This window comes from Salvia miltiorrhiza, chromosome 5, assembly GCF_028751815.1.
Source record: "Salvia miltiorrhiza cultivar Shanhuang (shh) chromosome 5, IMPLAD_Smil_shh, whole genome shotgun sequence".
Taxonomy (NCBI): Eukaryota; Viridiplantae; Streptophyta; class Magnoliopsida; order Lamiales; family Lamiaceae; genus Salvia; species Salvia miltiorrhiza.
Window position 1 is genome coordinate 41,315,975 of NC_080391.1, and position 22,621 is coordinate 41,338,595.

The 22,621-nt window shown below is 37.4% G+C and overlaps 2 protein-coding genes across 2 annotated transcripts; both read left to right on the forward strand.

The window, feature by feature from the left end:
* The first annotated feature begins 1,735 nt into the window (after nt 1-1,735).
* Nucleotides 1,736-3,929, forward strand: LOC131024461 (nudix hydrolase 1-like). The gene is made up of 2 exons (XM_057953970.1): nt 1,736-2,142; nt 3,374-3,929. Exons 1-2 carry the CDS (start codon nt 2,001-2,003, stop codon nt 3,679-3,681), a joined length of 450 nt encoding a protein of 149 aa, XP_057809953.1. The 5' UTR covers nt 1,736-2,000; the 3' UTR covers nt 3,682-3,929.
* A 16,946-nt stretch (nt 3,930-20,875) lies between these two features.
* On the forward strand, nt 20,876-22,141 carry LOC131024462 (protein MIZU-KUSSEI 1-like). Its single transcript, XM_057953971.1, has one exon. The coding sequence runs from the start codon at nt 21,169-21,171 to the stop codon at nt 21,922-21,924; it is 756 nt and encodes a 251-aa protein (XP_057809954.1). The 5' UTR covers nt 20,876-21,168; the 3' UTR covers nt 21,925-22,141.
* Nucleotides 22,142-22,621: the final 480 nt, after the last annotated feature.

The window sequence follows — 22,621 nt, forward strand, 5'->3', positions numbered from 1 at the left end:
ATATAATGTATAATTATGAAATAATGAGAACATAAAGTAAGGGTTTGTCAATATTCAAACAATTATATTGATTAATTTCACATTATTAATTATTTGTTTAATTTTCCTATGATTTTATAATTTTATGCACTATAGTTTAGAATTTTGAATCTAATAATAGCATATGGTACTAGGGTGACATGATTCTCGAGACTACACTATTTTATTATTATATCATAATCTTTATATCAATTTTCCTATACAATCTTATCATTTTATGTAGTTAAATCAATAATTTTTAAGTAATTTTATAATATAGTATTGGTGTTAATCGTGTGATAGTTCTCAAAATTACTATATTATTTTTATATTTTTTAATTTTAATATCAGTTTACCTAAAATGTTATCACACTAGAGATACACTATTATATCATTGATGAATGGACGTCAGGCCACGGGCCACGAGTGTCAGGGTGGGGCAACAAGTGTCCCATATTATCTTGTTATTTTATGCAGTGTATAATTATAAAATAGGATTAAGGTGCAGATCTACCCTTGAAGTAGAAGCTCCTAGAGCATTTATCCCCCCATTCTCGACTCTGGCGCAAACACCTCCCCATAGTCCAAGAAAAGGGTGTAATTAAACCCAAACCTCTAACGCCGTTAAACGTCTGGGTTTAATTGCACCCTCTACTTCAGGGGTGGATCTGTACCTTAATCGTTTTTTTTTTCAATTTCGGCTACTCACCTCCGACATCAGCTTAGCCGCCTTCGTACTCATCGGCTCCGACTTGCACCCGCCGACATGAGCAACGCCACCAGCTTCTTTATTGCCCCACACAACAGCATCGACGACCAAGAGATTGGGTGCATGCGAGTTGACAAGGTGCAAGTCGGAGCCGATGAGTACGGAGGCGGCTAAGCTGATGTTGGAGGTAGGTTGCCAAAATTGAAAAAAAAAAAGGTTAAGGTGCAGATCCACCCCTGAAGTAAATGGTGCAATTAAACCCAGACGTTTAACGACACTTAACGGCGTTAGAGGTCTGGATTTAACTGCACCCTTTTCTTGGACTATAGGGAGGTATTTGCGCCAAGGTCGAGAATGGGGGGATAAACGCTTTAGGGGCCTCTACTTTAGGAGTGGATCTGCACCTTAACCCTATAAAATAATTGGTAACTATAGAAAATGTGCGATAATATTCTCAAAAGTATAGTGTTTAATTGTAGAATTATAATTTATTTATACAAACTTATGATATTACGTATTATTATTAAACTACTTAAATGAATCAAATAATTGGTTAGGTTCCTAAAATATTTCTAGAATAACAGATTAGCTAATCTTATAGCCGCAAATTTAGAGGGTGTTTGGCTAAGTTTATTTTAAAAAGCTTATAAGCTTTTGGAGCTTATAAGATGTTTCAAGAGCTTATAAGCTATCAAAGTGTTTGGATAATTGAGCTTATAAGTTAGAGAGAGAATTTTTTTGCTAGTGAGAGAAAATCGAAGAAAAATGAACTTGAATGATATATGATGAAAATAATAAATTATAGTTGAAAAATATTTGTAAAAAGATTGTGGCATATGAGATTATAAAAAAATAAGTTGGGGTAGATGAACTTATTTTTGGGGAGCTTATAAGCTCTTAGAGCTTATTTTGCCAAACACTTTGAAAAAGTTTATAAACTCCTAAACAGTTTATTAGCTGTTTTAGGGAACTTATAAGCTCAGCCAAACACCCTCTTAATTAAGGGTTATATTAGTCATGCTCTAAAATAATTAATGATCCAACCATATATAGAAAATAAACTTTAAATTTTAAGGGTATTATGTATACATAATATAGATTAATTGTTTATTTGTTTATTTTATAGCGCTTCAAAAAATAGTTCTATATATAGCGACTACAAAAACTGAAGAGTTCCTATCAACAAACAAATTAAATCCAGCTGTTGATTGCCCAAAAAAGGAAAAAAAAGGTCACCTTTTTTCTATTTGGCATTTTCTTGTATTGTTGAGCAATGTCGTCGCCAGTGGCGCCACCGAAGCCAGTAGTTGGGGTGGGGGTTTTTCTGCTAAAGGATAATAAGGTGTTGCTCGGTCGCCGCCTCACCGCATTCGGCTACGGCACCTTCGCCCTTCCCGGCGGCCATCTCGAGTTCGGTTAGTATCTGTTTTTTTTTTTTTTTTTTCCCTTTTATATGCGTCTGATTTTCAATTTAGGTTAATTATGTTGTTAGATGGCCCCTGATTGATATAGTCAGTTATTTATTTGTTGGAGGAAATCTGTAACCTCACTAAAAAAAAAAAAGCAACCATCTTTTTTTGTGTGTGTAGTGGAATTTTGTTGAGATTTGTTAGTTTGATATTCATTTTCATGTAGATATTAGTCAATTGTAATTTGTAACCGAAACACTGATATTGCCTTTGGAAGATTGAAATATATTACTCCCTCCATCCCTGAAATAAGTTCCTCTTTTTCCATTTTGGGACGTCACCCAAATAAATTCTTCTTTCTTTCTTTCTATTTTTGGACAACTACCCCACCACTAATAATACTTTATTTATTCTCACTTTTCACTTTTTCACCACTCCCAATACTAATTATAACACTTTTTCACCTTTTCACCACTCCCAATACTAATTGTATAACATATTTTTTTTCCACTATCAATACACTTTACCATTTTCCTTAAAACCCGTGCCGTCCCCAAAGAGGAACTTATTTTGGGGACGAAGGGAGTATTACTTATACGAAAGATATTGGTTTCTCCCAAAATATAAAAATAAAAATCCTTATTGGTTTGTTTTTTATCGAATATCGCTAGGCTACAAGGAACATATCAAGCATTGGCACATGTAGACTTGGGTTTAAGCCCAAGAAGACATTTTCTTTACAAAAATTTCGAATTTTGAGTAAATTACTGGAGTTATAGCGAAAATATACACAAACTTTGAAAAAAATTGTAATTTTCACCTGAATTTTTAATTAAGTTAAAAGAATATACGAATATATATTTTTGTTGCAATTTTCACCTGAATTTGACTTTAGATGAAATTAGAGCTTAGTTGACAGTGTCAGAAGTTCATGTTGTTAATATATTTGATTTAATTTCGACTGTCAACTATGCTCTAATATCGTTGAAAGTCAAACTTAGGTGAAAATTACAACAAAAATATAAATTCATGTACATTTTTTTAGCTTTATTGAAAGTTCAGGTGAAAATTGCAACTTTTTTTAAAATTTATGTATTTTTTGGCCATAATTCCTAAATTATTAGACAAAAACTCTCTCATCAATTAATCGAATTATCTGAAAAATATATTGATGTAAATTTAATTGAATTAAGTGCATCCAGACTTCCCTTATTCTTATAACGTTAGATTTTGTCAGGGGAGACATTCTCGGATTGTGCGGCGAGGGAAGTGAAGGAGGAAACAGGGCTAGAGATTAGTGGAGCAGAGTTGTTGACTGTGACCAACACCGTGCTCTCGCAGCCCAAACCAGTGCAGCTGATTGCGATTCTTATGCGCGCAGCCCTCGCGGATGCAGATCAGACGGCCATCAACGCCGAACCCGATAAATGCGAGGGCTGGGATTGGTATGATTGGGAGCATCTTCCGACGCCCTTGTTCGCCTCTCTAGAAACCGCAATTTCACAAGGCCTCAACCCCTTCCCCTTCCCCTTCCCGTCCAAATAGATCTCATGTGTGGGAGGTGTGTTTTACTTAATTATAGTATATCATAAGCTTTCATCTCGTTTGTTGTTCGAATATGTAATACCCGGATTTTCGATCTTAGGTTTCATATGGTCCTATTGATATTATTAGGATATGATAGGTCCCTAATTCCCGGTTAAAAAGAATAATTATCCTCGCGATGATTTAATGAGTCTTGATGCCTAGGTTTTCTCATAATAAAAACGGAAAATAAGAAGATGATTATTTTATTTTCTGTGTGATGTTGGTTTAAATAAATATGTATATATATGTATATTTATTTTCATTTCAAAGTATGAAAAACAAAGTGCATATTTATTTTTAATACGAGTTTGTTTTTAGTTCGAGTTTGAGCGTACGGGCCCGTATAGAGGGCCAAGGGTGGGCCGAATTTAAAAAGACTTGGGCAGATTTTAAGGCCTTATTTTAGAGCCCAAATGCAGCTCATTTCAGCCCCAAAAGTCACTTATACATCAGCCACCTTTTTAAATTCAAAAGGAGACAAAGGTGATCAGTACATGCATTGGAAACTACCAAAATGCATGGGAAGTGCAAAAGCCTCACAACCAATGCACCCATACATTGGTGGCAGCCATCCTACCCTCCCCTAGGCCCCATTTTCGTTCCCCCTCCCTCCACTTAAGTCATTTGGTTAATACAACTCCTTACACAATCTTTAGCCTCATCTAGAAGAGTAAAAGCCTCACTTTCCCTCCATCTCCTCTCCATTTCGTCCCTCCTCCCTTCCTCCACTTCCACAACTTTTCTCCCACCATTATCACACTCCATAGAAGCCCTTGAAGCCCCAAGAGAAGTATCAAAGCAAGGAAGAGCGTGTGAAAATGAGGGCGTAAAGTTTGAGTGAAGGTTGTGCTTCGAGGGTGAGTTTTCTTTGATTTTCTCAATTGAAAATGTTTTACGACCATGGATTTTTACACATATGTGTGATATATTATGTGAGGATATGTTTTATGATTTTGGATGTTTATTTTGGTAGAGTTTATTGGGTGAAAAACCGTGCATGAGGTAAGGCAGCGAATCTGCCATAAGCACACTGCTCCGGCAGTGTTTTGCAAGGCGATTCCAGCCATCCAACCGGTGCCCGAAAATTCCCAAATTAATTATGTATCATCTTTCATATGTTTTCTATACTATGGTAAAATTTCAGAATTTTTGGAGCTCTTATGATTTATTTATGATTTTTTTAAACATCATTGCTCGTCTAGAATCATTTCTCTGGTAAACAATCTTTGGGAGGCCATAAGTCAAGTTTCAATCGGTGAAAACCCTTGAAACTTGCGTTTGTCACTCTAAACTCCCGTATCTTTCTTTTGGCGTCGGCCTCACCATTTTTGATTCTCATGCCTATTTTTCTACTGAATATTCACTGACATGTTGGGAACTCTTTTGTTCATTTTTAGAATTTTTAGTGAAGCCTAAAGTGGTTTTTCTGATTTAAATTTTGAATCTGCCGAACTTGAACTCTTTTTGTACACTGAACTTTAGGCATAAATCAACATAGATTAATGGTAATACGAAAATAACACGCAATGTTAACCAAACATATATATTTTCGACTAGTCCTCTTTAAATTAAAGTGAGGTCACAAATAGAGTGAAATACTAAATACATTATTTCTGCAGAAAATACTTAAATACATAAGTATCTGAAACCAATATAAAACAAATAGAATTCAAACTCCCACAAAACCATGATATCATCAAATGATACAACACCCATACGAGCAACATGCTCATGAAAGACCTTGGGTGGCAAGCCTTTTATGTACGGATCCACAATTATGAAGTTCGTCCCAATATGCTCTATAGATATTTGTGTATTTTGCACTCTTTCTTTAACAACAAGGAACTTTATGTCGATGTGTTTTGACTTTGACGAGCTCTTGTTGTTGTTGGAATACAATACTGCTGATTTATTGTCACAGAATAGCTTGAGTGGTCTTTCAATATTCTCCGAAATGCGCAGCCCAGTTGACTCAACCTAAAAACACTATGCTAGATTGACTCGCAATCGTACGAGATCTATTGTAGTGTGTAAGCTAACCCAAGTCGTCTCTCAAGGAAGATTCAACAGGGCTCCTAATTGTATCACAACGAAAGCAGTAAATTTTAAGGTTTGATTATTATAATTAAACTAATGCTTGGAATTGAAAACTCAACTTAAAACTAAACTTAGAGAATAAACTATTAAACCCTAGGCAGAATTAAAAGATAAAGTCAAGGCTACTAGGAATTAAAAGCTACTACACTAACAATTTAAATAATTGTAAATAAAAACTTCTAATCTAATTTGACATAAATGAAATTGCAAATTGAAAGCGCAACATAATTCATTCAGATTCAAAGAAGTTAACGTAAATAAGAAATACCAATAACGTCGCGAGAATGGAATCACTGTCACTGATTACAACTTCGAAACGGAAAATTAAAGCAAAACGAAAATTGAAAGCTAACTAGAGCAGAATCTCGGAAAACTCAAATAACTATGAAAATTAGAAAAACGCTAAAGTGTTTTTGGTGCTGGAGGCAGAAGATTATCGTGATAAAGAGTAGTTAAGCCCTTTTTATAGACTGCATTTCATCAACCCTAAAGAAAACAAGAGGGCCAAGCAAATCTGGGCCTAACAGAGAGTTGGCAAGACATGCGTGCACGAACAGGAGATTGCAGCGAGGGATAAGGTGCTCGGCAAGTCTCGGCAGCACTGGCGAGAGATTGCCAGCTCTGAAGCAGCGCTGGCGGCCTTGCAAGTGATTACCAGCTCTTGCGACCTTGCGCGTGATTGCCAGCTCTGGAGACGTAAGCAGCTCTGACGAGTTTCTGTCAGCTCTGTCGAATTTGGTCACCTCTGGCTATGGAAATCTACTATGGCGAATGAAATTCAGCTCTGTCGAGTTGGTCAGCTCTGGCTACCTTAATCGCTCTGGGGAATGTTGTCAGCTCTGGCGAGGGATTGTCAACGCTGGCGGCCTTGTCAACGCCGGCGAGTGATTATCAGCCCTGGGCACCACTTTGCGCCCAAATAAGCAAGTTCTGATACAATATCTCTAACATAGCATTCTTCCTCCTATTTTATCAATATCTCCTGCAAAACAACAAACCGACTTATAAACGCACCAGATTCCAGAACAAATAAACTCAGAACAATTCAATCAAACCCCCAGAATAAGAACAATTAGGCATAAATCAACCCCCCCACACTTAGCCTTTTGCTTGTCCTCAAGCAAAATCAATACGAATCCAAGGAAGAGAGTGTTCCACGATGCTAATTTCCATCCAAACATTCAACAATCCAATTCAAAATTTTCCAATCAACACATGTCTCTCAGATGATGCAAGTAACTTAAAGTTTAAGAAGCAACACAAAAACAATGCAAATAATTCGATCAGACCCAATTCTCCGCTAGAGGTGAATTCCCTAATGTGGTCGCCTTTATAATCAGTATCTCATTTTCACAATTTTTCCTTTCTCACACTTTGTGTGCTTAAGACATTTTCACTTAGATTTCAACAGTTAAGCCATAATTCGTGAAATAAAGCCATTTGGATATAATCCAAAGTCTTCTCACGTGGTTTCTCATGTTCATAGATAAACTAGAGGAGCAGAGACTCAGAGCTGTGAAAATTTTCAGCATTCAAGCATTTCAAATATAAGGATACGATCGTAGGCAATCATACTGACAACACTCCCTCTAGCATCTACCGGACAAATCACGTTTCACTTGCTTACAACAGTGTTGCAACAAAACTCATAATTCTTTGCACAAGCAAGAGACATATATCAAAAGCAAAATCAGAATAACCACCAATCAACACTAACCCGAAATTCACATCAAAAACCATCTCTTCCACAAATTCATAAAAATTAGCAAGCATTCAAGAACAAGCTAAGAACAGGGGGACCAATCGCCCAAAAAAAATTAACATCATAAACAACATGCACTTATCAAAACAAGATACCCCCCCTCACAAAAAAGATATAAAGAGTTAGAAGAACGTCCCTGAATATTGGCAATGAAAACAGAAGCACTGTGAGAAGCGGCGAAGTGGTTTGGGAGGCAAGCGAAAGTTTATAGTATGTTGCGTGGGGTTTAGGGTTTGCGGTCTATGGGCTTTAAGGACTCGACGAGGGAAAAGTCAGCGCTGGCGGCCCTCGTCAGTGCTGGCGGCCTTGTCAGCGCTGGCGAGTGATTGTCAGCGCTGGTGGCCTTGTCAGCGCTGGCGGCCTTGTTAGCGCTGGTGGCCTTCGGCCGAACACAACAGCACAGTAATATCCATCCTCTGCAACACAAAGAAGAACACCCAAAATCAAACCAACCAGACGGGCACCAAAACAAGAAACACACAAACAGAAAACAAAGAACAAGCAGAACGGAAACTAAGAAGAACATGTCCATGCAGCGCTAGTTTTAAAGTCGCCAGCCCGACTTAGAAAAACCCTTAACTAGAGTCACGTTGAAGCTTCAGCTGCCTTAATCCCTGTGAAAACACATCCTCTTTGATTGCAGCTGCGGGTCCTCCTAATGAGCATACAACACTCATTACATCAAAAGACATCCTGACCACTCTTTTTCGGGAGCCAGATCGAAAACTCCCATCTTTCTTCTTCTCCAAGGGCAGTACACACTACAACCCTTGCACGACACCATCTTTACACTGCAGCCCGTCCAGAACTTCTTCTTCAATGGTTGTCTCTTCTTTCAAGTAAGTCGGAAGTTCTTGCACTATTTCTTCTTCGCTTGGCAGCTTTTCCAAAGACTTTTCTTCAATGGCCACCCCAGCTTGTAGGTCATCAAGAGACTCCTGCACATTTTCATCCTCCTCCTGCATAACATTATCTTCCTCCTGCAGATTATCAAGGAATTCCTGCACAATACAGTCTTCTTCCGCAGGGTCAAATATCTCAACATCAGAACAATTATGCAATGAAAGAGTAGAAATAACAGGCTTCTTATAAAAACAGAGAACGTTACCGATCTACCTGACCCGGCCATACTCAAAGTTCCTGATCCCACATCAATGCGAGTCTGGATAGTGGCCATAAAAGGCCGGCCAAGAAGAACAAGATGGCCGTTCTCTCGTCTAATTCCTTTCCCTGCATCCAGCACCACAAAATCCACTAGCATTCTGATTCCTCTCACCATGACTTCAACATCCTCCACAAGTCCTCGCGGACTGCTAATAGAACCATCAGCTAGTTGAATCGTCATATCAGTGCACTTCAGCTCGTCTTTCTTTCTTCCCAACTTCTCAAAGATGTCGAACGACATCAAGTTAACTGCCGCTCCTAAGTCAACCATACCTGAGACCTCTCCAACTCTTCCCAACTCAATACAAAAAATGAAGCTACCGGAATCTCCTTACTTCGGTAGAGATTGGGTTGACTTAACAATGACAGGCGGCAGAGGCAGACTGGGACGTTGGAAAACCTTTATAGCCTCCATTGTTTTGCTCCTACACTTTTTTGGCTACATCTATTGTTCTACCTTCTCTTCCTGGCAGGTGCTCTTCAATTTCTCATCAGCAGGTTTTTGGCAGGTGCTCGCCAGCGCTGGCGGCCTTGTCAGCACTGGCAGCCTTGTCAGCGCTGGTTATTTCCACTTTATTATCCACCATCTTTCCACTGTGGAGAACAATAATAGCTAGAGCCTGATGAGCCTGCAATGGCTGACCGTGAAGTTTCCCTGGCTGCTGCTGCTGCTGTAGCTGGTTCAGAGTTCCCGACAGCTGCCCCACAGTAATCTCAAGGCGTTTGATGGTAGCTGCCTGAGACTCCATATTCTGCTTGCTGATCTCCATAAAAGATTGCATAGTCTCCTCCAGAGATTGTTTCTGCTGTGGCATTTGCTTTTGATACTGCGGAGCATTCTGAAATTATTGATGCTGAAAATTCCCTTGCTGCATAGGGAACTGCTGATATTGTTGTGGATATTGTTGGGAAAAATTCTGCTGCGGTGGAAAAATTTATTTCTAATTTTGATATCCCAATTGAGGTGGTCTACGGAATTGATTTCCTTGACTTCCTCCTGGAACTTGAGTCCTCCACCCGTTATTGAAGTTCGGTTGGCCTTGATTATAATTCTGTCTCTGCTCAAATTGGGGTCTGCTTGGATATCCTTGAGCTGAATAAACTTCAGCTTCTCCCTCTGGCGTGTATTCCCCCATTCTATGACATTCATTGACTCCATGGCCAAAATCTCCATATATTCCACAACCTTCTACGATCTGCTCTTGAATAGGTGGAGTTGCCAACTTACTCATCTTGAGCTGCTGTACTTCTCTCATAAGTGTAGCCAACTATTTTTGCAGCTCGCTAGTCGGTGCTACTGCGCTGTCCTCAACCCGGCGTCCACGGGTCGACTTCTGCTGAGAACTCTCGGCCAGAGTCTAGAAAATCTGGTTCAACTCTGCACCTGTCTTTCTAACTATGTTCGCCTGCAGTGCTGTCTACCATAAATTGAGCAGTTTGAATCAGTCCATCGTAGAAAAATTGGCTCAATATCACAGGAGGCAGCTGATGCTGCGGGCATTCCCTGAGCAACTCCTGAAATCTTTCCCACGCCTCATGAAAAGGCTCATCAGCTCCTTGAATGAAATTCATAATCTGTGTATGAATTTCCTGCGTCTTATGATTGGGATAAAATTTCAGCATAAATTTCTCGCATGCCTCTCCCCACGTTGTGATGGAGTTTCGCTGCAGAGACAATAACCACGTCCCCACCCTATCTTTCAGCGCATATTGGAAGCATTTAAGCTTCAGCTGCTCTTCTGTGATATCCAACAGCGGAAAATTCTGCACCTGAGTGCAGAAATCACGGACAAACTTCAGGGCATCTTCGTTAGGCAGCCCATAAAAGAGGGGAATCACATTTGAATCATGGGGCGTCAACTTATAGTTCCTAACTGCAGTAGGAAGAACTATAGCTGAACTTGTGGCCTCTACAACAGGTCGGGCAAAATCTCCCATATACTGCAGATTGTTTTGTGCCAACTCTTCTTTGCTGTGGTTGGCTGGCTCTTCTTCTTCTTTTTCTAAGGACTGCTCTGAACGGTCAGAGTCAGAGCTCGTTGTATCCTCCAGACTGGTGTCAGAGTAGAAAGTGTCTGCTCTGTCACACTCCTTTCCCTCAGAGTCAGACTAAGATCCTTCCTCTCGTTCTTCAAATACTTCTTTGCTGCAGTTCATTCTGAAAACACCCGCGTTAGTGTTGTCCAAAGGAGACACTAGTTTTCTTTTCAGACTACGACGTCCCTACATACAGAACACTAAACACATGGATTAAACGCACCGGAGGGAGAGAGTGACAGAAACAAGAAAAAGAAAAAACAAAAAAAACAAAGCAGAAAAACACAGAAAACAGAGTGACACAATTAAAACGCCTAAAATCTTCCCCGGCAACGGCGCCAAAATTTGACTCAACCTAAACACTATGCTAGATTGACTCGCAATCGTACGAGATCTATTGTAGTGTGTAAGCTAACCCAAGTCGTCTCTCAAGGAAGATTCAACAGGGCTCCTAATTGTATCACAGCGAAAGCAGTAAATTTTAAGGTTTGATTATTATAATTAAACTAATGCTTGGAATTGAAATCTCAACTTAAAACTAAACTTTGAGAATAAACTATGAAACCCTAGGTAGAATTAAAAGATAAAGTCAAGGCTACTAGGAATTAAAAGCTACTACGCTAACAATTTAAATAACTGTAAATAAAAACTTCTAATATAATTTGACATAAATGAAATTGCAAATTGAAAGCGCAACATAATTCATTCAGATTCAAAGAAGTTAACGTAAATAAGAAATACCAATAACGTCGTGAGAATGGAATCACTGTCACTGATTACAACTTCGAAACGGAAAATTAAAGCAAAACGGAAATTGAAAGCTAACTAGAACAGAATCTCGGAAAACTTAAAGAACTATGAAAACTAGAAAAATGCTAAAGTGTTTTTGGTGCCAGAGGCTGAAGATTATCGTGATAAAGAGTAGTTAAGCCCTTTTTATAGACTGACTTTCATCAACCCTAAAGAAAACAAAAGGGCCAAGCAAATCTGGGCCTAACAGAGAGTTGGCAAGACATGTGTGTGCGAACAGGAGATTGCAGTGAGGGATAAGGTGCTCGGCAAGTCTCGGCAGCGCTGGCGAGAGATTTCCAGCTCTGAAGCAGCGCTGGCGGCCTTGCAAGTGATTACCAGCTCTTGCGACCTTGCGCGTGATTGCCAGCTCTGGAGACATAGGCAGCTCTGGCGAGTTTCTGTCAGCTCTGTCGAATTTGGTCAGCTCTAGCTATGGAAATCTACTCTGGAGAATGAAATCCAGCTCTGTCGAGTTGGTCAGTTCTGGCTACCTTAACCGCTCTGGGGAATGTTGTCGGCTCTGGCGAGGGATCGTCAGCGCTGGCGGCCTTGTCAGCGCTAGCGAGTGATTATCAGCGCTGGGCACCACTTTGAGCCCAAATAAGTAATTTCTGATCCAATATCTCCAACATAGCATTCTTCCTCCTATTTTATCAATATCTCCTGCAAAACAACAAACCGACTCATAAACGCACCAGATTCCAGAACAAATAAACTCAGAACAATTTAATCAAACCCCCAGAATACGAACAATTAGGCATAAATCACCAGTGACAAAATTTTGTAACCATATTCCATGGTTTGATGCCTCATAGCATGCTACAAACTCTGCTTGCATAGTTGAAGAAGCTACAAGTGTCTGTTTGACACTTTTCCAAGATATAGCTCCTCCAGCTAATAGATAAATATAGCCCGATGTAGATTTATGACTATCTTGGCACCCATCAAAATCAGAATCCGAATATCCTGCGACCTTGAAATTATCTGATTTTCTATATGTGAGCATGTAATCTTTTTTTCTCTGAAGGTACCTTAAAACCCTTTTGGTTGTTGTCCAATGATCCATACTAGGATTGCTTAAATGTATATCTTCCTAACATCCCAACAATGTATGAAATATCCGGACGCGCACATACTTGAGCATACATTAGACTTCCAACTACTGATGCATAGGGAATCTTCTGTATTTCTTGAATTTCAAGGTTACCTTTTGGGCATTGTTTCTCCTTTAGAAATAGGGGTATCACCTGGTCTACAATCTTGCATGCCGAACTTTTTGAGTATTTTATTGATATAGCTCTTTTTGATAATTCGAGAATGACTCGAGAACAATCTTGATATATCTCAACACCCAATACCCAAAACAAAATAGACTTCTCCAAGATCTTTTATCTCAAATTTGTTTGATAGAAATCTTTTGGTTTCATGCAATAAGCCCATATCATTAGTGGCAAGCAATATGTCATCGACATATAGAACCAGAAATATACACTTACTCTCATTGAACTTGTGATATACACAATATGTTGAATTTATTGTACAACATGTTGAATTGGCGTAGCAATACTTTAAAATCCTATGAATTATAATGGATTTAAAATCTTTAGTTTATATCTATCTTTGAATTTATATTGGTGGGTTCGTAATCCATGAATTGTTATGTTAGTCAAAATCGTTTGGAAAATATACTTATTAAAATGGGTATTTTATTATTGGATGGAAAAATAGACTATTATAAAATTCACAATATATTAGAGCATTCACATCTATGGAGTCAATTGTTGGGTCATCTATATCCGAGATCACTTTTGAGCCAATGCCTTGCATTGATCTTTCTCATTCTGCTTGCTCATATTCATTAGTTTTGATTTTTGCCTTTTTCATTAATTTAAATGACACTAATTTAAATAACACAATTTTTAAAAGTAAAAGGTCATTAATTTAAAATTTCTAAAAATTAAAATGCGTAAATTAAAAGACATAATTGAAAATTACATAAATTTAAAACTAGATTAATTTGCGCCCCTATGAACGTGATACGGTCATCGTGAATATCCCTCTTGAGACGATTCTTCATCTCATATTCCTCGGCAATTTTGTCAAGGGTGGTGCGCGTTGAGCCCATGAATTCGAGAGATTGAGATGAAATTGATGAGAGATTGAAGATAGATGAGAAATTGAAGAATGAACTTGAAGGTAGGAGAGGAGAGGAGAGGTATTTATACGAGAAGAAATTTAAAAATAAAAAAAGTAGGTAAAATAGGCAAATAGCTATTGGGTGAAGGAAAAAAAAATTAAATAAATTAGAGTTGTTGACTGTTGGAAAAATAAAGAAAAAAAAACAATAAAATTTTTTCAAATTCGCAAATAATTGTTACAATTCAAAAAATCAATATATTATATATATATTTTTCAATAATAACGCGTGTAATACACGCGATTGCACAAATGGGGTGATGAGCCCAGCTCATCTATATGAGCCGCAGCTCGAGCCGGGGGCTTGAATCGGTTGGCTCATCGCCACAATCACTACAGTAAAAATTAGTGGCATTTGATGGTGTGACTAATCACTAATAGTTACAATTTTAAATGTCACTAACTTTTATGATACGAATATTAGCTAAAAGTCTCATGTTACTAATACAAACTTTTTTTATAGTGAACTGACTCGAGCAGGGTCGATGAGCCCCCCGGTGTGGATGCTCTTATATGAATGGAATTTTCAAATTCTTTTGGGCCATTAAAATCTTTGTTGTACATTGGGCTTTTATTAGGCCCCATTATTGTAATAACGTAATGGTCCCATTTAGGTACATTTCAGCCTTTTGGGCTGGGCCAATGTTGCCTCATTAATATTGGCAGTAGATATCAAGATATGCAATGATAGAAATGGAGTATTTTACAAAATTCCAGTCCTTGATAACGGATAATAATATTTTTAAACCAGATACTTCAATCTAAATCCTATTTCTTAATATTTTTTTACATATTATATATTTGCCTCACGCAAAATGCTGCATGAAATTCGAGAATATATCATCCCAGAAGTCGTCACCTTTAAAAAGTAATCCGACATAATTTCTCGTCACCTTAGATTTGATATTTCATTTCATTTCATTTGTTTCATAACTATACTATACTGTGAATTTCTCACTAACGCAAGCTCTCATATCCAATTTTAATACACAATTTGTATGAAGGATGATTAAAACCGAACTTTAATGATTGGTTTAGATCTTGATTCCAAAAATCATACCCCAATTATTCTCCGAAAAAACACAAAAGATTAATTAATTAAAAGCTACCCATTTTTAGGTTGGTAGCTGGGTGCAGATCATGATTAGTTGATCCATAGAATTCTGAACCTATGACAAAAATTATATAATTGTTTTAAAACTTAAACAGTCAAATGACTTAGGTGCTATGAAGCCCTTAAATTCAATGATTTTTGACATTTATGCACTGTATTTTTATGGTGCATGTGGAGGGCCCCCGCTGCATAAGATATTGGCTCTTATTAGTACTTTTATTTTTTAAATAAGTATAACAATCATAGATCTTGTACTAATTTTGTGAAAATTCAATGTATATTAAAATTATGTAATGATTGTGTGCGGCACTTTTACAGCGCATTCTTTTTGGGGATTAAGGTTTATTGGCTCGATGTAATTTTGTCATCATTGCTTCACACCGGGCTCTAATCCTTGACATTTGTGGCATCTTTAATGAAATTGGAGAGATTTAGGTAATTTTCTGTCTGCTGATCGTGCATTCTCTTTGAATAGATAGGACAAATTGAGCATAGAAATATTGAAAATTAAAAATACTTAGAGCATCCGTAGTGGAGACTCAGAAATCGGTGTGCACCGGTCTCAGGCCGAGCCCCCACCTAATACCGTACCCATCTGATGCATTTCCGGTGTGCTTTTCCACGCCCGACTCTAAATGAGAAATGGAGGGCGCATCCGACGCTCCGCCCAATCAAAAAAGAGATTGGATTAAAAAAAATTGAAATAGTTTTCGTGAACATAAATATGGAGCGAGCCTTCATGGGCTCTCCACTATAGGGAGGGAGGCTCTCTTGAGGTGGGCTCTCTTTTAAGAGTTGATTATGGTGTGCCACTACATATGCTCTTATATTCACTCATTCTATATGAAAATATCCATTTTTTTAAATATATATATATTTTTTATGCTTAAATGGACTAAATCATTCTTAATATCTCAATCATTATTATTATACTTGATAAACAACACCTTATAGACTCCTAACATGTTCTAAAAAAATGATTGATTTAATAGTAACCAGTCAATATCCATCTAACTAATGACTAGATCATCTACATTTCTGACACAATCGTACTTAATACAAAATGTGTAGTAAATTTTCACAAAAAGTCAAGCAAAGCTATCAAGATTTAGATGGTGTTTGACTAAGCTTATTTTAAAGAGCTTATAAGCTCTTGGAGCTTATAAGATATTTTTGTAAGAACTTGTAAATTATTAAAGTGTTTGGATAATTAAGCTTATAAGCTAGAAATAGATTTTTAGTTAGAGAAAGAAATCGTTAGAGAAAGAAAATTGAAGAGAGATAAAATTAGAATGATATATAATGAAAATAAAAAATCTCCAACAATTCTTCGTCGTCCAACGAAGAAGTTCGAACCAAGATCATCTTCAATTTTTCAATGTGGATGTCAAATTGATTGAAAACAAACATAAAAATTAAATACAAATTAAAATTAAAATTTAAGAGCCAAGGTGTTAGGTTCTCCAATGTAGGGTGTTGGCTCAAAAGTGGTGGGGACCACTTTTAAGAGATAAGATTGGCTCACCACTGTGGATGCCCTAATTGTCTCTAAAATAACGAGTAACTAAATCACAAACATTCGATCTGTACATATTATGAGTTATATCATCATCTACGTCTATGTACTTAGATGTGTTACAAATAACAGTAATGATGAAATTAAAATGATATTAAACAAAAGTAGACTAATCAAGGTTCTTTAATTAATCTTGTGAATGATACCATAGCAAGTTAGCAACTATGTACTGTATGATTTTTAGCTAACTTGACATAGAAATTTAATATTTTCACACTTCAATATATTATCCAAAAATTGTATAGGTTTAGTATAATGTCATAATTTTGAATTCATTCCACAAATACATTTCAAATCGAGCTATCGAAGGGCTACAATACATAGTGATGTTAGTGCCCAAATTAATTATATAAATAGAAGACAACTTACTTTAAGTTATTAAAATCTCATGATCAACTTTGACACGAATGAAATTAAGATAAGCTATGCAAGTGATGGACGTTCACATCATGGAGCAATATACTATTAATAGAATTCTTAGAATTGAAATTTATTCATACTACAATATTTTTTTTCTCTCTCTTTTTCTAAAGACTGAATGATTCTCCACTTCTTTTGTGATGATTTGAAATTAAGAGGTAGCAATTGTAATATAAGTGTGAGGTTGTTGGCAAACAACTCATTCGATGTGGTCACAAATTTACTAATGGTGTCGTCCCATCTCACTACATCCTATCCCACAAAACACTTGAATAAGTCAATTCTTGCACAATTACTCACTGTCTCCACTGACACTGTAGCACACCACCAACAAACTGACTTAGGTCCCTTCTTTTCGAAAAAAAAGGAAATTAATTTTTGCCAATTATATTTTTAACAACGCGGATATTACATTGGAATCTTATAAATTTTAAGATCACAAATCCACATATTTTACCTAGAGTGGATTTTTAAAATGGCCACTTTCATATTATAAAATTGAAAATTGTCCACTAAGATAAAAATATTAAAAAATGACTAGTGTTACCAAAATACCCTTTACATTAAAAATTAAAAAAAATGTCCACTTCATTTTACCCTTTAAACATCACCCCTTTAAAAAATCCCACAATTCACAACCAGTGTGAATTCACAACCAGAATTTTTTGTTTGTGAATTCACAACCAGTCGAATTCACAATCAAAATTTAATTCACAACCAGATTTTTTTTGGTTTTGAATTCACAACCAGTCGAATTCACAACCTAAATTTAATTCACAATAAGAATTTTTTGGTTGTGAATTCAAAACCAATTGAATTCACAACAAAAATTTAATTCACAACCGTAAACTCGAAACCCTATACCCTAAACTCACTCTAAACCATAAACCCTAAACCCTGAACCTTAAACAATCGAATTCACAACAAGAATTTTTTGATTGTGAATTCACAAGCCTAAGCCCACTCTAAACCCTAAACCTTAAAACATAAATCCTAAATCCACTCTAAACCCTAAACCCTAAACCCACTCTAAACCCTAAACCCTAAACCCTAAAACATAAACCCTAAACCATAAACCTTAAACCCTAAAACCTAAACCCTAAACCCTAAAACCTAAACCTCAACCCTAAACCCTAAACCCTCTATACACAGTCGAATTCACAGCTAGAATTTTTTTGTTGTGAATTCACAACCAGTCGAATTCACAACTAGAATTTTTTGGTTGTGAATTCAAAACCAGTCGAATTCACAACTAAAATTTAATTCACAATAAGAATTTTTTGGTTGTGAATTCAAGTAGTTGTGAATTTGAATTCACAATTAAAACTAGAATTTATTTTGATTGTGAATTTGAGTTTCAATTGTGAATTCAATAATATTAAGTTGTGAATTCATTGAGCTGGTTGTGAATTCAAGAACATTAAATTATTAAATTATGAATTCATCGAGCCGATTGTGAATTCATAGATCTAGTTGTGAATTCATAACTAAAAATAGAATTTATTTTAGTTGTGAATTCATAGCTTTGGTTGTGAATTTAAGAATATTAAGTTGTGAATTCAAGAACATTAAGTTCTAAATTCATAGATCTAATCGTGAATTCAAGAATATTAATCAAAATGTTCCAATTAATTAATTAATTAATTGATTAATTAACCACCATTATAAAATAATTAGAAAATACTCTCAATTCACACATCATCTTCTTCCCCAATTTCCTGCTCTTTTCCCCAATTTCTAGTCCTTGCAATTAAACTAACTTGAAGAAAGTAAAATTGAATTGAGGTTTAGATAAACATGCATCATTAGATCTTCGAATGTTGATAAGTCTCTATTCCCCCCCCCCCATTTACAAGATGCGGACACCAAATAATCCATAAACAAATAATCCAGCTAACTGCAGTATTAACTCACCGCCACCGCCTCTGGTGAGGTGAGGGCGGCCATGGAAGTGCAGATCAATTCGTAGAACTTGCTCTTCGCCGACTTCCACCTATCGCCTACGCCTTCCCCTTTCCTTCCCAGTTTGCTCGCCTCCACCCTTTCATTTCATCCTCATAAATTAGGGCTCGTTGCTTAACAGAGCAGGGGAAGGAAGAGAGAGAGAGAGAGCTGGATCTGCGGCGTCTCCTCCTCAGAAATTAGGGTTTCAGGCGGTGGCGATAGGGTTTCAGGGGGAGGAAGAGAGAGTAGGACGGAAATTAGGGCTACTCCAGTTCGCTCGCCTCCAGATCTGCAGCGTCTCCTCCACTTCCGTCGGTTTTGCGCCACCTTCTCTACGGATCTGCGCCTCAGAACACATTTATTCTAGATCTCGTAGGCGGTGGCGCGGAGGTCGGCATCGGAGAGTGTGGCGGATTTCCGGCGCCGAGAGAGAGATATGATGGCGGAGGAAGAGAGAGGTGGCAGCGGCGCCGATAGTGAGAGAGAGAGAGAGAGAGAGAGAGAGAGAGAGAGAGAGAGAGTGACGTGAATTGGGAGGGGGAATTGAATATGAGAGAGAGAGAGAGGAGAGAGGGATAGAAGTGAGTGGCTATTTTTTAATATTTTAAAATGAGGGGTATTTTTGACTTTTTGTTCAAAAATTGGTCATTTTTTATTATTTTTATTTTAATTTTACAATATGAAAGTTGATAGTTTTATATATTAGCTCTTTTACATATTACGCTATTCAATAAAAGAATCTAAAATTGCTTGAATTTTGATTATTAAAAAATGTTGCCACATACACTTCGAGTCCAACTATTTAAAACGAGGATTTTCCCAAGAGAACTTTGTTTTTATGAGCTGATCCCATGATTAATAATAATATTTCCTCCGAAAAAAAGACAAAATCATATTCTAACCAAAATTATAAAATAAAAGTAAATTATATTCATATAAATAAATTTGTGTAAATAGTAGTTATTGTGACCAAAATATTTTTATCATTCATTTGAAAGTGACACGAGTTTTAACAAAATTATTGAGTGTGTTGTGAGTGGAATAATGGTCCCACCTTTTATATGAGTGTTAAAATAATTAAAGTGGAGTAAGGATCCCACCTAATTTTATTAAAAATAGAAATAAATGTTAAAACGTGAGGCAACCAAAAAAGAAAAGTTGGATACTAAAAGTTGGGACGAAATGAGTATTTTTTTCGATTTACACGATTTTACAAAATTGCGTAATAATCGCGAAAAATGTGTAGCACTGTATTTTATGTTGTTGTACATATTTTTCATAATTTCATTCTTTTTCGCATAAGTGTTAATAATTATGATTTTTTTAAATGAAAAATCATTAAAAGTATATTGATACATTTACACAAAAAAACTAATAATTTTAATATTTCATCTTTGTATACATTTCTTTACTATATATAATTGACTATTAAGTGAGAAATGAAGGGGAATTCTATTCTCTCCGTTCCGCGAATTTTGATCAATTTCTTTTCGGCACGTGTTTTAAGAAATTAATATTTTGTGTGTAAAATGTGATAGATGAAAAAGTGAATAAAAAGAAATACTTCTGCCATATAAGAAAAATTGCTCAAACTTTACGGGACAATTCAAAAAGAACTACTCAAGCTTTGTGGGACGAAAGGAGTACTGGTGCCTAAACAAGGAGGGGAATTGTCTAAAAAAATAATTGAAGGGGAATAATACTTATGCCTTGAAGGGGGAATTCTATTAAGTGGGAAATGAATTCTACCCAAAACATGTAAAATTGGAATATAAAATTGAAGGGGTAATTTAGGAGGAGACCGGGAAAGGATCTCTACTGTGCACAGCATGGTGCTGTGCACAAAAACAAGGCAAAATATGATGAGTTAGTATTTTTTTTTTTGGTATTTTTTTTAAGTTGTATTTATTTTGCCTTGTTTTTGTGCACAGCACCATGCTGTGCACAGTAGAGGATCCTTTCCCGAGACCGGTATAAGAGTGGGTACAGTTTGGTGTGGCTCTACCTATCCTATAACAGTTTCCCAAAGCAATTTTAGTTAAACAGTCAAATATTCAAAAAAACAATTGAATTAATTAAAAAGAAAAAAGAAAAAAGAAATTATGAGAGCCCACTATTCCGAAAACGATTTTAGATAAATCCCTGTCCCCTCCCAAACCACAATCTCTCATTCTCTCTCTCTCTATATTTCTCTCTCAGCAGTGTGTGTGTTCTTTCGCTGTCTGGCTTCTCCTCTGTGATACATTTTCCTGAATCAGTTTGGTGGGGCTGGTCACCTTCTTTTCTCACGATAAAACCACCCATTAATTCAAACAAACCAAAAACACCAGTTTCGATCAAGAGATGAAGACGATCAGCCGAAGCCCGCACGACTCCTTCTCCTTCTCCCGCAGATACTTCAATTGGAAGAAGAAGAGCGCCGAAGACGAAGAAGACGACGACATGGCCGAAATCCTCAACCTCCACGACCACAAGGAGGACCTCAGCTTCCACCTCCACCGCTCGCGTTCCGCCAAGGCGGCGCCGCCGCAGCGGAAGAAGCGCTCCGTGATGGCGGTGGCCAAGCTGCGGTGGGCGCGGGCCATGGGCCGGGCCGGGCCGGGCCTGGGGACAAAAGTGGTGGGCACCCTCTTCGGGCACCGGCGCGGGCACGTGTGCTTCGCCTTCCAAGAGGATTTCAAGCTGGGGCCGGGCTTCCTGGTGGAGCTGGCGACGCCGACGAGCGTGCTGGTGAAGGAGATGGCGTCCGGGCTGGTGAGGATCGCGCTCGAGTGCGAGAAGCGGGCCGAGAAGAAGGGGGCGAAGCTTCTAGAGGAGCCCGTTTGGAGGACTTACTGCAACGGGAAGAAGTGCGGGTACGCCATGAGGAGGGATTGCGGGCCCCACGAGTGGAATGTGCTCAACGCTATCGGGCCCATCTCCATGGGGGCCGGGGTGCTGCCCGGCCCGGCCTGCGGGGCTGAGCCCGATGGGGAGATGATGTACATGCGGGCCAGGTTTGAGAGAGTTGTGGGCAGCAAGGATTCCGAGGCCTTCTACATGATGAATCCCGATGGGAATGGAGGGCCCGAACTCAGCATCTATTTGCTTAGAGTTTGATTTTTCTTTTTTAATGTTTTATTTTACTGCACTTTTAAATTATTACTAATGTTTAGGCTTTTGTGGGGTTTTATTTTGCGGTTTTTTATATTGGGGAAATTTTAGTGGGATAGTGAAGATGGTTGGTGGGATATATGATGGTATATCTGTGTATAGGTGGTACTGGTAATTACTCTGTTTTTCCCTTATCAATGAAAGCTGGAGGCAAATGCATTTATTGTGTTGTCTGCTTATTTTTTGCTTCATTTTTCTATTTTATGATATTTGTCTAAACACATTAATCATTCCTAGTTAATGATCTCTACCCCCTTTTTTATTCTGTGTCAATGGATTCCACTTATGTAATAAAAATGTCTAGTTGAATTGGTTTAGGTCTAACACTTCAAACCTTTTCAGTCCAGTAAATTTTTATTCTTCTTTTTTTCTTTTACTGTCTAACGAGTTTAGATGATTGCCCTTAAAATTACGAACATATCTAGCCTCGAAGGGGTAGGTAAATAATAATAATAATAATTAACAAATTATAGAGTATCATTATTTATAATGTACATAAAAATAGGATGGTCTTATCTGGTTTTGCTCACCGGTCATATCTTGTGCCAAGATTATGGGTGGATTTCAAGGAGAAGATCAAATGGAAATGGACGAATACGGTGAAAATGAAGAATGATTGCATAAGTCAGTATATATATTGCAT